The sequence below is a fragment of the Onychostruthus taczanowskii genome, unplaced genomic scaffold (assembly GCF_017590055.1).
Source record: "Onychostruthus taczanowskii isolate IOZ18803 unplaced genomic scaffold, ASM1759005v1 scaffold43, whole genome shotgun sequence".
Classification (NCBI taxonomy): Eukaryota; Metazoa; Chordata; class Aves; order Passeriformes; family Passeridae; genus Onychostruthus; species Onychostruthus taczanowskii.
In genome coordinates, this window is record NW_024501792.1 from 7032412 (window position 1) to 7046419 (window position 14008).

Genomic DNA, 14008 nt, shown 5'->3' on the forward strand with positions numbered 1-14008 from the left:
TGGAAGTTAAAGTGTTTATTGATGTGTTTAAACTTTGTACATTCCCCACAGACCACACTAAGGAGTTTGCAGGTAAATCTGTGCATAGTGGGAAGAAACACGGAAAGGGGAAGAAAAAATAAAATCACAGGAAAAATAGAAAAAATACACCACAGGTTACCAGAACCCCCAGATTTAAAAAAGCCGTGAGCATCAACACCAACTATACAAGCATTACAAAGACATAATGATGGTGAGTGGAACAATGCCCCTTCTGGTCTTCTTGGGGCCTATGCATCCTATTTCCCTTAAAGCAGGCAGCATCCCTTTCCCAACATGTCACTTTCTTCCATCCCCAGCTAAGAGACCTCTCTGTGTTTGTCAGCTCCCAAGGTCCCAGTTATTGCAGTGATTTGTCATTTCTGGCCCAACATCACCAAGGGAGATGCAAAGGCTCAAAAACCTGCAGCTCTTAACTACTTACCATGTTGGTGAGGCAGGAGAGCTGGGGAAATTAGAAAGTAGTAGCAAGAGGGGGCTGTTAATGCCAGGTGAGTACTGAAGGAAACTGGCTGAGAACAGAGGATTTCAATTCAATACCAGAACTTCCAACTCTAGAGCAGAACTGAATCTCAAAGGGGAATGTGCACACCCAAGTATGCACAAACCATGTTCTAACATTCTACTAGAATAACTACAAACAGAGATGCTAGAAGCCTTTTAACTCCTTGCCTCCAGGGAGTCTTGATTCCTAGAGCCCGAGCTGCTAAGCAGCAGGGTGCATACCACTGGCATATGAAGATGGGGTTTTTTTCCTTTTTTTTTTTCTCTTTTTCTTTTTTTGTCTCATCATAAGGAATTTTGTTAGTTACCATTCCCAATTGCTTCCTTGCTTTTTCCGTAGTAGCTCCTATCCCTAAATCCCTAAATTAATCTCTTTGCAACTCCCAGCAAAATTCACAAAAAAAAAAAAAAAAAAAAAAGGAAGGAAAAAAGAATAATGCTTTATATACAAAAGCCAGAATGACCAAAGAGCCACAATTGTCCCCTTTTTTGAAGGTGGGCTGGTACAAACAATCCTCGATATACAGGTGGTCTATCAGAAATAAAAATCAATGTTTCCCATTTTTATAGATATAGAGCTTGTATCAGACAACAGTACAACAGAACTGGTATTTTTCAGATTATTAAAAAAAAAAAAAACTACATCTCAGTCAAATATCTGCAATAGATCCATTTTTCCCATTTAAGGAGATTTATATATCATATTGTTATATTATCATTTCTTCACCCATTTTAAAGAATGGAAATTGCAACTCTACAGTAGTAATTATAGTCTTAATGATCCAGGAGTTCTGAATGTAAGATGAAGTCCTCTTGAAGCAACTGTTGGTCAGTAGTTGATCCAAAACACTGGACCACTTTGGCCCTTCGCCCCCAACACCTTTTCCCATCGGGGCTATTCCATCTTCATCTCTTTTATATCTGCATCTGCTCCAGGTATTTGTAAGTGGGATTCTCATAGCCATGGTTTTGCATCTTGCTCAGATGCCGCTCCTCAGGGGTGAGCATCGGGTCAACCTTTGGAAAAAACACATGATACTGGTCAAGGAGACACTTCCAGGACTGATTCCACAGAACAAGAGGCAACAACGAACACTGAGCAAATACCATGGTGAGCAGTAAACGGAAAAAAAGGTCAACTGCCAAAGGTAATTTGTTTAATACAATTGCTTGTTCAGGAGCTGATGCCTCCTGCCCACCCAATCCCCTATGGGGATGTTTTCACAAATCTGTCATTGCTCAGCCAACACTGCAAATCAGGGACCCACTTCTCTCATTGAAGAGGTTGTTATGATCTCTTGCATGGGTGGGGCAATGGGCACCTGCACACTAAGGAATGAGCAATGATGGTTGTCAGCAGGGACAGAGTTAATTCCTACCCAGCCAGAAGCAGAACTCTCCATGGCCTGGCAGCTCCTGCCATTCTCTACCCCCACACACATGTGATTCAACACTGACTATTTTCATCCTCAGTTATGGAGCTGTTTCTCACCTCCACAATTCCATGGCTGATGGTCCCATACTGCCTCTTCCTCAGCATCACCAAGCTGATGACTATAACAGTAGCTATGGCAACAGCAATCACCAACAGCCCAATAAGGGCACTGCTGCTGAAGCCAAAGTCATCACGGAGGGAGTTGTCATTATCCTGGAGGGAAGAAAACAGAGCAGGTTGAGGAAGAGCAATAAGGGAGATGCACTGCTGAACACAAACCTAAACCATGACCACTAGAAAGGTCTTTGACCATCTGTGGTACCGAGATGCAACTGATTATACACTAGACAGTGTGTGTGTGTGTGCATATATATATATATATATATATATCCTCCCTAAGTATTCCACCCCTAAATATTTCACACCTCTAAATATTCCATCGAAAGGATAACCAATGCAAAATTCTTTCCCCATTTAGTAGCTGGGGACAGACACTGGCCCACATCACTTCCCTACCCCACAAAACACTTTTGCAGTAGGAGTCAAATTAATATCTAATGTGTGTTCACTATTTACATCTTTATGCAGAAGGACTGTATTGTGTTTCACTCTGCATGAGCCCCCAGGCATCCAGGCACCAAACCCTGAATTCAGTCAAAATGGTCATCAAAATCCAGCATTAGAAATTTGCCAGTCCCTGGATTCAGCAGCCACAAACGTACCGGCTCATCCACCAGCCCTCCGACGCGCTCTGCGTTGAAAATCATCTCCTTCACATCAAGGGTCTCATCAATTACCTAAAAACGGCCACAAAAGTGTTTTATGGAAGGATCCACACAAAACAAGGAGGACAAGGAAGAGGAAGACAGACAAGAGACCATTAATGAACACTAGCAAAGGCTCAGGACCACTTACCATCTCCCTTTTGCTCTCAACAGCATGGAATGTTCTCCAACTCTTATAGAGCCACCAGAGAGAGTATTACAGCTAGTTACCTCCAGACTCAAACTAAATCTCAAACTAAAGCCCCAAAGGAAAAAAAAAATAGGTGCTAACTTTGGACCCAGCATTTCTGTTAACTAAATCTCAAACTAAAGCCCCAAAGAAAAAAAAAAAATAGGTGCTAACTTTGGATCCAGCATTTCTGTAAGATCTGTAAGATCTAACCTGTGGCTTTAAAACAGTATTGAAAGGAAATTCAAAAGCTGACTTCTTAATTTCTTAAACCCATGGAACTGAGGCAAAGTGGCTGTCACTAGAACCTAGAGAATTCTTAACACTGTGGATAAAGACAATTCCAGCTGGGTTGCTCACCTTCAGAGGCCTTGTTTGCCATGAAAAAAAAGTGGGAACACAGATGGAACACACCAGCATTTGGTGTGTTCAGACAGTGAGCTACCTAGTGAAAATAAAGGGACACCAAAGGGTCTCTGCTTGGGAAAAGCGTTCCTAAATCTGAGAGTTCTCAGAATCAGACTACCAAAGATCTGAAGCTCTCTCCTTCCCTTCCTCTCCTACCCTTCTAATGCTAATCAGTATTAAGAGCCTACAATAGTCACCAAACTGACTCCCCCACACCATATGGATAATGAACAGTGACATTCTGTGAGCTGGAATGAGACATGGAAACAAGCCACTGCTATTAATTAGTGTCCACAGCAGGTTTAGCTTCACAAAATAAAGGCGGAGAGCTCACCACATTTTCATCCACCTTGTTCTTGCTGTTAATCACTTTTTCTTCAGCACCAATCAGCCCGTCCAGCTCAGTCATGCCAGAACCTGCACAAAAGAGCAAGGAGAGCCCATCAGCCCTTAGGAGCATTTTGGAAGGGTCACCTACTCTGTGTAGAGCTGCCATGGATCGTGTGTTTAACTGCACAGACCGCTGAGTATTAACCTGTCCTCATGCTGCTGTGTCAGATGGTAGCTCACAAGCTACAGTGACAAGTGATTAGGAGGGCTGTTAATGAGGGGAAATGAAGTGGCAACGAGAGGAGCAGACAGGACTCATCACCAAAATCAGACTGAGGTGTCAATTCAGACAAACCGCACAGTTAAGTGCTTCTGTTAGATGGCTCCAGACAAGGCATAACACACAGTGAGTAATGGCTGCAGGTGTCACGCCAGGTCACCAACACCCCTCTGTGACCCTGGACAGAGTGGACACACATCCATCTGCCAAGAGCCAGCACACAGGGAATGGTTTCAGCATCGCCCATTCTGCTGGAATCAGGCACACCAGCAAGTGCTTATGAAATTGGAATGAGAATTCCAAGGTCACTCAGCATAGCTCCATAATGAGCTGCTGTCCCATACCTGGCACAAGCCCAAAAACAGTAAATCCTGGGACAAGGGAGGAGCAGAGAACTACGCCAGCCTTTGTACCAGAACACTACTACCCCATTTCCAGGCTGGAACCAGCACTGGCTCAAGAGAAGAATATCAATGAACAGAAGGCTCTGCATAAACTGTTTTGATCCAAAGCATTTATAAATAGATCAGATCAGTACAAGAGTCTGATGCAAACTGCCCTGACATAACATGGCATGTTAGGAGAACACCAGTGTTCCACTTGTGGTGGGGACAATGTAATGACCTGTGACGCCCTAGTGCAAAAGCAGGACAGTGATGCCTCAAACATGGATCTTTCCAATGACATGGGGAAATTCTACTACAGTACTTCAGGCTTTGCTGGTGACTGCAAACCCCCTACTCTGCACAAACTGCTGAGCTTGCAAGGTGCCCAAGACATGTCAACTGCTGCTGGAATTGGCAGCATTTGCTTTGATGAGAAACAAGGACAGGCTACTTGGCTTCAAGGCAAGTTTTTACAGTGACAAGTTTGTATTGCCTGAAAATGTCACAGAAATACCATTTCACTATGAAGCAGCTCAGGTTTCAGTGCATCACATTTTTCTTCAGAGGCAGTAATCAGATTCCAAGCACGGCCAAGACTGCCAGTCTGACTTCTCTCAACTGCTAAAGCAGGTTATGTTATTATGGAAGTCAATGATTGGGATTTTCAGGAGAAACCAGCCACAAATAGTTTGTACAGAACTACTGTATCAGCTTTTGGCCTATGGTTGCTTTATTCCAGCCTCAGGAGCCAACCCAGCACCGTCTCCAGGGCTGAGAGTTCAGCTGCTGCACTGAGCTCTGCTATTTGTCTCAGTATGCAGTACCAAGTAACAGACCCAGTCCTATGCAGCTCAAAGGCACAGTTTATACTGTATACCTCACAGGGAAAAAAACCCCAGAACACACACCTGCACAAAATCCCACCCCCCCCCAGCAACCCAATACTCCCTCAAAGCCCTTGAGCAATTCAACAAAAAGGGAAGGGAAAGGAGGAACAAGTGTAGGAGAATTGCTGTCCCCAGGTCATCAGACCCAGATAGAGAGAACTAGCACAAATTTATCATCCTCAAGGCAACAGAGCAGTAGTCCAAAAATTTAATAAATAAAATATCAAACTAAAGTATGTCCCAATTCTTGCCAGAGCAGTCTGTACACTGTTCCACACCAGGGATGAAGGTGACTTAGGTTTGCAGAGAAATCTGGATAATGAGAATAGTTTCAAGCTATTTGGCTTTCACTGTTTTACGAAACCACGTGTGCTCACATGAAATGGTTATTAGCAAAATCTTTTGCTCTCCTTTGAAATCTACACAATATGTTTGGAACCAAAGGCAGATTAAAACACTGGGTTTACTTCACACACAGCTCATACACCACTACTCTGCAAGAGCCTCCCTTTTCCACTGATCCTTCTGTGATTCCATATCACTAACAGAGACATTATTTAATGCTAGTATTTCTATGCTGCTCTTAAAACTGCTTTTTAGCCAGGCACTGAGCTACTGCAGAATTAAGCTACTGCAGAGTTAAGGGAGAAATGGAAAATCACACACACTTTGCTGGTATGGAGAGATGCTATGTGTGAGAAGGTGATGCCAAGGAAAGCACAAACATGGAGGAGGAATCTCCTGATTTATCTGTCCCATACTAGCTGCACTCCAAGGACATTTAGACTGGAAACAGCCTGTGTCCTGAAGAACACTCATTTCTTGTTTAGTGGTGTCATGGGGCATCAAGGCCAGGTTCCACAGGAGGCAGAAGAGCCTCTGGACTATTCCCCACCAGTACAACAGGGTTTAATCTGAGAAGCATCACAAATGGAGAGATGCAAAGCACCACTGCAGACACTGGCTAAGGCCACCTTCTCCAAGGGCTAAGAGCCACTCCAGGCACTTCAAGACCCTCGTGAGCCCATCACAGAGGAATACACACACACAAAACTGGATGCTCAGACTAGATGGTTTCTTTAACACTAGGCCTAAACAAGCAAAACTGAACATGACTGATCTAAGTGAAAGCAGGGAAATGAAAATCAAGGTGAGTATGGAACTAAAATGAAGCTATCAGACACACTGAGGAAGTAGGAGAGTGATCAAAAGCACTGTGAGGGAGCAGCTTAGAACCAACCTTTTTTCATTGGATGGTACAAATCCGGCTGAGGATCTAGCAGGAGGGAAAACAAAAACAAAAATAGCAGAGAAAGGAGATTAAGAGAGAAAGGAAAAAAGGCTTGTGCATGATTTCTGACTCAGACCCTGGGAAAAGCTCTTAGTCTACAGCTTTACGCTCAGGACTCTGTTCAAGCGTTTTTAAAATAAATACACACGCACCCACCAGCTGTCAACATCCAATGATACAAAAAAATAGATATACATATTTAAAAAAAAAAAAGGGAATTCCTTCAGCCCTTCAACAGGTCACAGCACAAAGATTTAATATTACACAAGAATGGTTTTGTTAAAGACTGAAAATTAATTCCAGAGTCAAGATGCACTGTAAAAACTTAACATTTGCTGCAAAATGAAGAGAGGACAATTTTACAAAGAGAAGAATCAGAAAATCATTAGAACAGCTCAGCAGACATTACTCGCAGCACTACTTCTCCAGTGAGTGAGGGGTTCTGTCAGAGTAACTGCTTTACATCACCCAAAGGGATTGGAGCTTTCTCTGTTCCAGAGAAGGAAAACCACCAGTGAACCCAGGGTTCAGTTCCACATACCTTCACTTTCAGGCAAGGCTGGGAAGGTTTTCACCTGGAATGGGTGGAAAGGTTTGCCATCCAGGGGAATTTCTTCGCTCTCCTCAGAGCTCACTCTGACATCCACCTGGGACTCAGAAATGGAGGATGTGAACTGATCCATGTCGGCACGCTGCTCCTGAAGCAGCTCATCTGAAAGAAATAAAAGGAATTATTACACAGGCTGCATGAAACCTGGCAGCAACAGAGAGGGGCAGATGGTCTGAACCAGGCTGAGGCAGGACTGCAGAGGAACACTGCTCTCAGGGCTGCCAGGTTATTTTATCTTGCATATTTCATCTGGAATTCTCAGTAAAGGCGTTGGTTAGAAATGCATTCAAATTAGGGCCAAGAGGTTTGACGTGGCAAGAGGTTTTGGCAAGATGGGACTAACCTATAAGGGGAGAAAGCATCTGGGTTTTTTTTATGGATCTTTTTCATCTCCCTTAGAGAGACAGCTTTGCTATTCTGAACATTGTTGACTTTCTCTTAAACGGACAGTGAAAATTCTTGGAACAAGCTATTCTAACTGGCTATTTTGTAACATCCAGAACAGTATCTTACCTAAGCCCTAGCCCAAGCGCTTGTTGTTGTGGGCACCCCCTCAAAGGAGGGAGCAATCTTTTGGGAGCTCATTGGATATAAAAACTTGAGAGTCTTAACACAGCAGCATAGGGGCTGGCATACACACTCACCAATCTCATCCTGGATTTCTTCAGCCACATATGGCACCTTGTAGAGCAGAGACAAGCTTTGATTCATCCGTTCCTCAATCACATGAAGATGTGTCATCACCTGCAGATGTAAAAGTGTGTTGGAGTAAGCAAACGCTGTCAGTCACTTCACAGTACCAGTTCTTTCCTTGCTCAATAAAATATCTACTACTGGTGGATCTGACATGGCAGGCAATAGGGGACACAGATCCATCCAGTCCAATTCTCTGACCAATGCGCTCACACTGCACTGGAACTGGCTATCTGTAGACGGTGCTCTCAGGAGTTTGGGAAATGCTGGGAGTAAGAGAGGATTCAGCTGACTCTCATTGTAATCAGCTCTCCACTGCAAACACTAAAATGCCACCAAAGCTGGTATTTCCCATATGCCCAACACAGTCATAATTCATCTCCAGTAGTGGCTTTATTAAAATGGATTATCATTGCTGACTGCTAGAAAAGATATAGGCAAAAGGAGTAGACAGGATATTTTATCAGCTCTGGTTTCAGAACAAAGGTGCCTTTCAAACCAACTGCGGCATGACATTTGTCCTACACCCATTCATTGGCAGCAGCGTTCTCTCTTCCTTTGAGAAATACATTCAAGCTCTGGGCAAGCTCAAATCACTCCTCCTAAGCACTTTAAATCCAGCAGTGAAGTCAGGCCTGACCTGAAGAGGGTGCTGCATAATCAGAGATCAAGGAGAGCAAGGAAAATATTTATGTAGATGCCCAAACATTGCAAAAAGCTAAAGAGTCAGATGGACCTGTTTCACAGTCTGATGCGTTCCTGACCTTTAAGAGCAAGAATGAAAACAACTTAATTCTGCATGTGGCAGCTTGTCAATCCAAAAAATCGACTGAGGAGCTTAAAAGTGCATGTGAAAAGTAAAGTGAATGGAAATTGAACTGTACCACCCACATCCCTCGCATGTCGATTTGTTGACACTGCAGCCTTCAGAATGAATTAAGAACTGTTTGGGGTTTAGCTTAAGAACACAGTTCACACACTCTCTCCTGGGCTGTGGGAGCAGCAGAACGAAGCGCTGGGCCAGGCCGTGCTTGACGTGTCTCTGAAAATGTGACCATGAGAGCCAAGCACCACCACAGCTGCCACCGCTCCTCCTGGGGATGTGCAGCAGTGGGAGAGCAGGAGACATGAGGTGAATGTGCACCGTCACCACTCAGAAACAAGGTGGAACCCATGGAATCTGCCACCTCACAGTGTGAGGTTTGCTTCTGGAAAATCATTGTGACACCACTCTGCCCCTCACCAGAAGTGATAGCATCAGGCTCCAGACCCTGTCCTACCCTTAACCCAGGATATTTCCACCTCCTGGTTATACAGTTATTTAGGTTTTTTTCTTCCTCAGTGCTCATTTCTTCCTCTTGGCAGCACTAGATGAGCTCCACTGCACTGTCTCCCTGCAGCTCTCCATTCTTTCTTCTTCTTGCTTATCTTTTGTGCATTGCAGAATTCAAAGATACTCCAAAAGCAGCATACCAGCCACAAACTGGGACTAGGAAAACATTCCTAAAGCTGCAAAAAGGACAGCGAGTTCTCTCAGAACCAAAGAAACAGCACATCCTTCCAAACAGATCTTTCAGTGTTAACAGACCATTCTTGATCTCAATTTTCAAGTGGCCTTCCAGCACATCTTTCACTATTTTAAAACAAGTGAAAACAAGTATCAAAATAATTCCAAAGAATTCCAGAGTATCTGCAAGTATTCATATAAATACAAAAGCCAGGTTTGAAGTAACATATTCACATATGCTAGCCAGCAGAAGGAAAAGGATCTTCTGGATGTTCAGAAATAAAATACAGCGTAATGGTGTAGTGAGTCTAGCGCTGGTGAAACGCCAGCCCAGAAACAAGAGTTTTCTCCAGGTTTGGTTTGTTTCTAAGTATGATTTCACAGAGGCATGTTCAGCTCTCTTAAGTGGTTTGACAGGGTGTCAATACTCAAAACCAGCCAGCTGATTGGTTCTGTTAGCAGTCCACACAGAGAATCATTTCCGTAACGAATGGATTTTCTCTTTACAAATGGTACAACATAAACCCAGCAAAACAGACTTTCTGAAAAAGCTAACAACATTGATCAAGTACTTGGAAAGGGTTATGATTTGTGCTTGGGAAACCAGGTAATAACGCTGCAGAGATATGAGAGAATTCCCACAAACCACAAACAAAGGCACTATGAAGACCAAGGCTAAGGAAAGAAACACGTAGACACTTGGAAGAAGTGAGGAAGCCTGTTCAAGAAAACCAAGTCCCCAGCAAATAAATTTCAGGGGTGCTTGATAAAAGCCAGCATAGATACTGACCTAGGTCTAAACCCTTCAACTTGTCACTGTGACCAACAATGTATAAAACAGCTTCAATTTTTACCACTGAGTCAGGCACCAAGGAAAACCAAGCAGCGAGCATGTCTGGTGACAGCACAGGAGAGAGGAAGAGCTCCACAAGGATGAAGCTGGCTGTAGTACCCAGAAACACACATCTTGCAGAGCCTCTGACAGCCCCAGGGCTGGGCAACAATGGCTCCCTTGACAGAAACCCCCTCATACCTGAGATTTCATCTGCGCAGCCTTCTCCGGATCCACTGCCAGGACATGCTGGTAGTGGCGGATGGTGTGCAGCCTGTCCTTGTTCTCAGCACGGACGTAGCGCTTCAGGGCCTGCAGGATGCGGTGGGGCTGCAGGACAGGAGCAGGGAATAGGTCAAACCACTGGTATCAACCCAAATCCACAGCTGAAAACAGCACTTAAGGTGTCAGCTTGTTTTGGTGCTGGACAGATCTATCACCTGCACTCACCCCCTGGTTATTTTTTTTAAATTAAGCCTGTTTGATTCAGAACACTTAATTTTAAGTCTGTATGATTCAGAACATCACACTTGATGAACTGTGCCTTATGGACAACAAACAAAGCAGAGGTTTTTTTCCCCAGGCAGGAAGGAGTGGGAGTCAATTACAGACCCACTGCTGAGTCTGCAGCAGCAATTTCCACAATGAAGCAGCTTTCCTAGGAACCAATTCCCAGTTTCTGCAAGTCACAGGCAATCTTCTCACCAAGACATTCCCACCTGCCATCCTACCCAATGCTATCCTCCTGGAAAAATGTGTTGGGAAGAAACTCACACGTGGTGGGTCAGCCTGCAGGGCAGCCAGGTAGTTCTCCAGGGCAATGCGACGGCGATCATTCAGCATGGCTTCCACACGAGCCAGGTGAGTCTCTACCAGCTGCTGCTTCTCACTTGCTGCTTCTTTCTCCAGAGATTTTACCATGGCCTGGAAGTGCTAGAACAAAGAATCTGTGTGAAATGCACTGTGTAATCAACACCATCTGAAACTCCTCAGAACTAACAAATACTGTAAAACTCTATCCAACTGATTTACAGTTAGGAGAGAAAGGCATGGAAAAATGCTGAAGCAGATTTCATCTCTGCAAATTCAGTAGTGATAATTTGCCTTCCAAACTTCCTTCACATTTCAAAAGTCTGAAGAGTAAAAAGGACCCTGCACACAATGACCATGCTGGAGATGGGAGATCCAGGCTATAATGAAGAACTGACACAATATTAATTCTTTCCCTCAACCCTGCAATATGACAACAGGATTGATCCCTTCAGCCTGGAGCCATTAATTTGAATTTACAGAAGTTTACAAAGGTATTGCATAGCGGATTTTTCATCAGCACACCTTCAGATCAAATCTCTCTGTATTCTTTTAGAAAGGTCATAACCCTCATTTCCAAACCAACCAGAATAGTCCACTAAGTGTTATATTTCAACAGAGATAATGACAAACTTTTGCATTTGCACATAGTTCCAAACAATGACTTATATTAAAAAATGCAGAGAGAAAACTGTGTTCCAGGATAAAATCCAAAATGGGCTTAAAAGCTGGAGTCAATCACTTTGTTGCATATTGGTATGAGAGAAATTCACAGAGTTGTCACTGCCAGAAGAGCCTTCCCCTAATGATCCCACACTGCAATCTCTCATTAACTTCACAGTCCAACTGAACTCTCCTCATAAGGCACAAGATTAGCATTTTGGCAACAAATCAACTTTATCTGCTGTCTAAGCTGTTTTCACTAAGTCTGGCCAAGCAGGAATGTGTGCCCAGAGAGCCAGAGCTGACTCTGAACCAGGTTCTGAGGCCAGTGTTAGTGCTAAACAGGCCAAGGTCTGAAATTACAATTTGGCTCCACTGTTGCTACTCTTGAGGAGCAAGATCACTTTCTACTAGTGTGTGTAGGAAAGGACCTGGCATAGTATCAGATCATCTCCAGTTTTAAGAACAAAGCAAACAACTGAATCAACAGCTCCTCTAAAAGGCAGCTGTTGACAGAGCAGGAAGGCTGCTCTTGCATCTCAGTTGTCTTTTAGCTCTGAATATTGCCATCTTTCTCAGTAACTTTCCCCTTTAGGTCCTTCCACTCTTACCTGGATCAGAGTCTGCCTTTCTGCCTTCGGGAGATTAACAGCCTGGTGCTCTGCTTCCTCCCACTCCTTTTTCACCTGGACAGGAAAAGGACAGAACCCATGAACAAGACCGAGATTTACATCTTTATGAGCTGATTTGCCCTCACAGGCAGATCCTAGCAGAGCCTGGCTGGGTTTTGAAGGCACAAAAGAGCTGTTGTGGGGTTTAAGCCTAGCACTTAATCCCTCTGAGTAACAAGCCAAGCTTCACAGAATCCCAGAAGGGTTTAGGCAGCAAGGGACATCCAAGATGAGCTGGAAGGCTCATCTTGTTCCACCCCCTGCCATGGGCAGGAACACCTTCTACTAGGCCAGATGGCTCCAAGTTCTGCCCAACCTGGTCTTAAACACTTCAAGGTATGGGGAATCCACAACCTCTCCAGGCAACCTGTGCCAGGGCTTCAGCACCCTCTGAATAAAGAATTTCTTCCCAGCATCTAATGTAATTTCTCCCTCCCAACACTGGAGACAAATCTGACTCCCATGGTGTGGTCATACTGAAAGAAACACAGAGAAGGCTGGAAACTGGAAAGCAAGTCACTTCACCACCAGTTTTTCCAGTAAAACAGAGGCAGCAACCTGACACACAAACAACCCCATAGCACAAAGCCTGAAGGCTGACACTCACCCGGTCCATGCGGTTGTGGTGCCTGACCTCCAGCTGCTCCTTGGCCTTCTGGAAGCGGGCATGCTCATTGTCATCAGCAGGGGTTTCGAAGTAGACATCCACATCATCAGTTGGCACTGCATGAAGAGGGAAGGGTAAGCAGGGTAAGAAACCCGCAATCCTGGACTGCAGAGTGCAAGGAGAGGAATCTCCATGCCCGCCTAATAAATAGTCTGGCAAGCTGAGCCTACTGGACCACCACCTTCCAAAGCCCATTTTGGAATCTTTACAGTGCCACTTTTCTGTCCAACATCAGCACCATCAGCTCAAATGGCAGCGATGACCACAGCTCCCAGCACTGTTTGGCCTGTGCAGTGCTGAGGTGAGCAGCACTCAGCTCCAGAAACACAGTGCCTGGCATGACAGGATGAAGAACTACTTTTCCCTTCCCTTCCACATTGGCTTTGGATGGTTTAAGTGACATTCTGTGCATTAGCTGTTCGCTGACAAGCTGGCTCCAGACATCATTAATATGATTAGGGAGTTTGACAATAAATCTGCACAAAACCAGTATTTTACACTTCAAACCTACCTTCCCTACCAGATGCATGATGCAGGACTTACAGGCAATGATATCAGACAAGACAGCAACAGAAGGAGACTCAGTGTGACAAAGTGACTTGTCCAATACACTGGATGGTTTGTAACTTCAAGACATCCAAATTCAACAAGGGGAAAAACAAAGTTTCAGAACTGGTAACTTCAAGTATCTACAGAATCCACATCAACTGCTCTGTATTCCATACTGCAGTTCAGGAAGTGCTGAAAGTGCTCCTATGCTATGGTTTTAGGAACTACACATCCCAGAGATTTTCTGAAAGACCTGTGGCAAACATGATGCACTCTGTTGTCACCCTTCGCCTGAGGGAAGGCACAAAGGGACAGTTAAGACAACCTGTCATCCATATTAGTTATTCAAGTGGAAAACTCCCAACATGTCATCAAAGACAACATGCTTCAGAAAAAAATTACCTGGCACTTCAGCATGAGCACTGGGTAAGAGTTCAGCATGCACTGCACCCACCAACCTTCCCTCTAACTAGGGGGAAATAATGACAATAT

The 14008-nt window shown here is 44.3% G+C and overlaps 1 protein-coding gene across 7 annotated transcripts in view; it reads right to left on the reverse strand.

Moving 5' to 3' along the window:
* The window catches only part of APLP2 (amyloid beta precursor like protein 2), a 47947-nt gene continuing 33939 nt past the window's right edge, over positions 1-14008 (reverse strand). For 2 of the 7 annotated variants that reach the window (XM_041413754.1, XM_041413747.1), the window contains 11 exons: positions 12908-13023; positions 12241-12315; positions 10931-11089; positions 10358-10486; positions 7769-7868; positions 7056-7226; positions 6464-6499; positions 3675-3757; positions 2701-2775; positions 2036-2191; positions 1-1560 (listed from right to left, as the gene is read on the reverse strand). In XM_041413754.1, coding sequence (XP_041269688.1) covers positions 1459-1560; positions 2036-2191; positions 2701-2775; positions 3675-3757; positions 6464-6499; positions 7056-7226; positions 7769-7868; positions 10358-10486; positions 10931-11089; positions 12241-12315; positions 12908-13023 — 1202 coding nt within the window. In that variant the 3' untranslated portion in view covers positions 1-1458. The remainder of the gene's footprint in view (positions 1561-2035; positions 2192-2700; positions 2776-3674; positions 3758-6463; positions 6500-7055; positions 7227-7768; positions 7869-10357; positions 10487-10930; positions 11090-12240; positions 12316-12907; positions 13024-14008) is intronic. The other 5 variants (XM_041413749.1, XM_041413748.1, XM_041413753.1 and 2 more) reach the window with 5 other exon arrangements.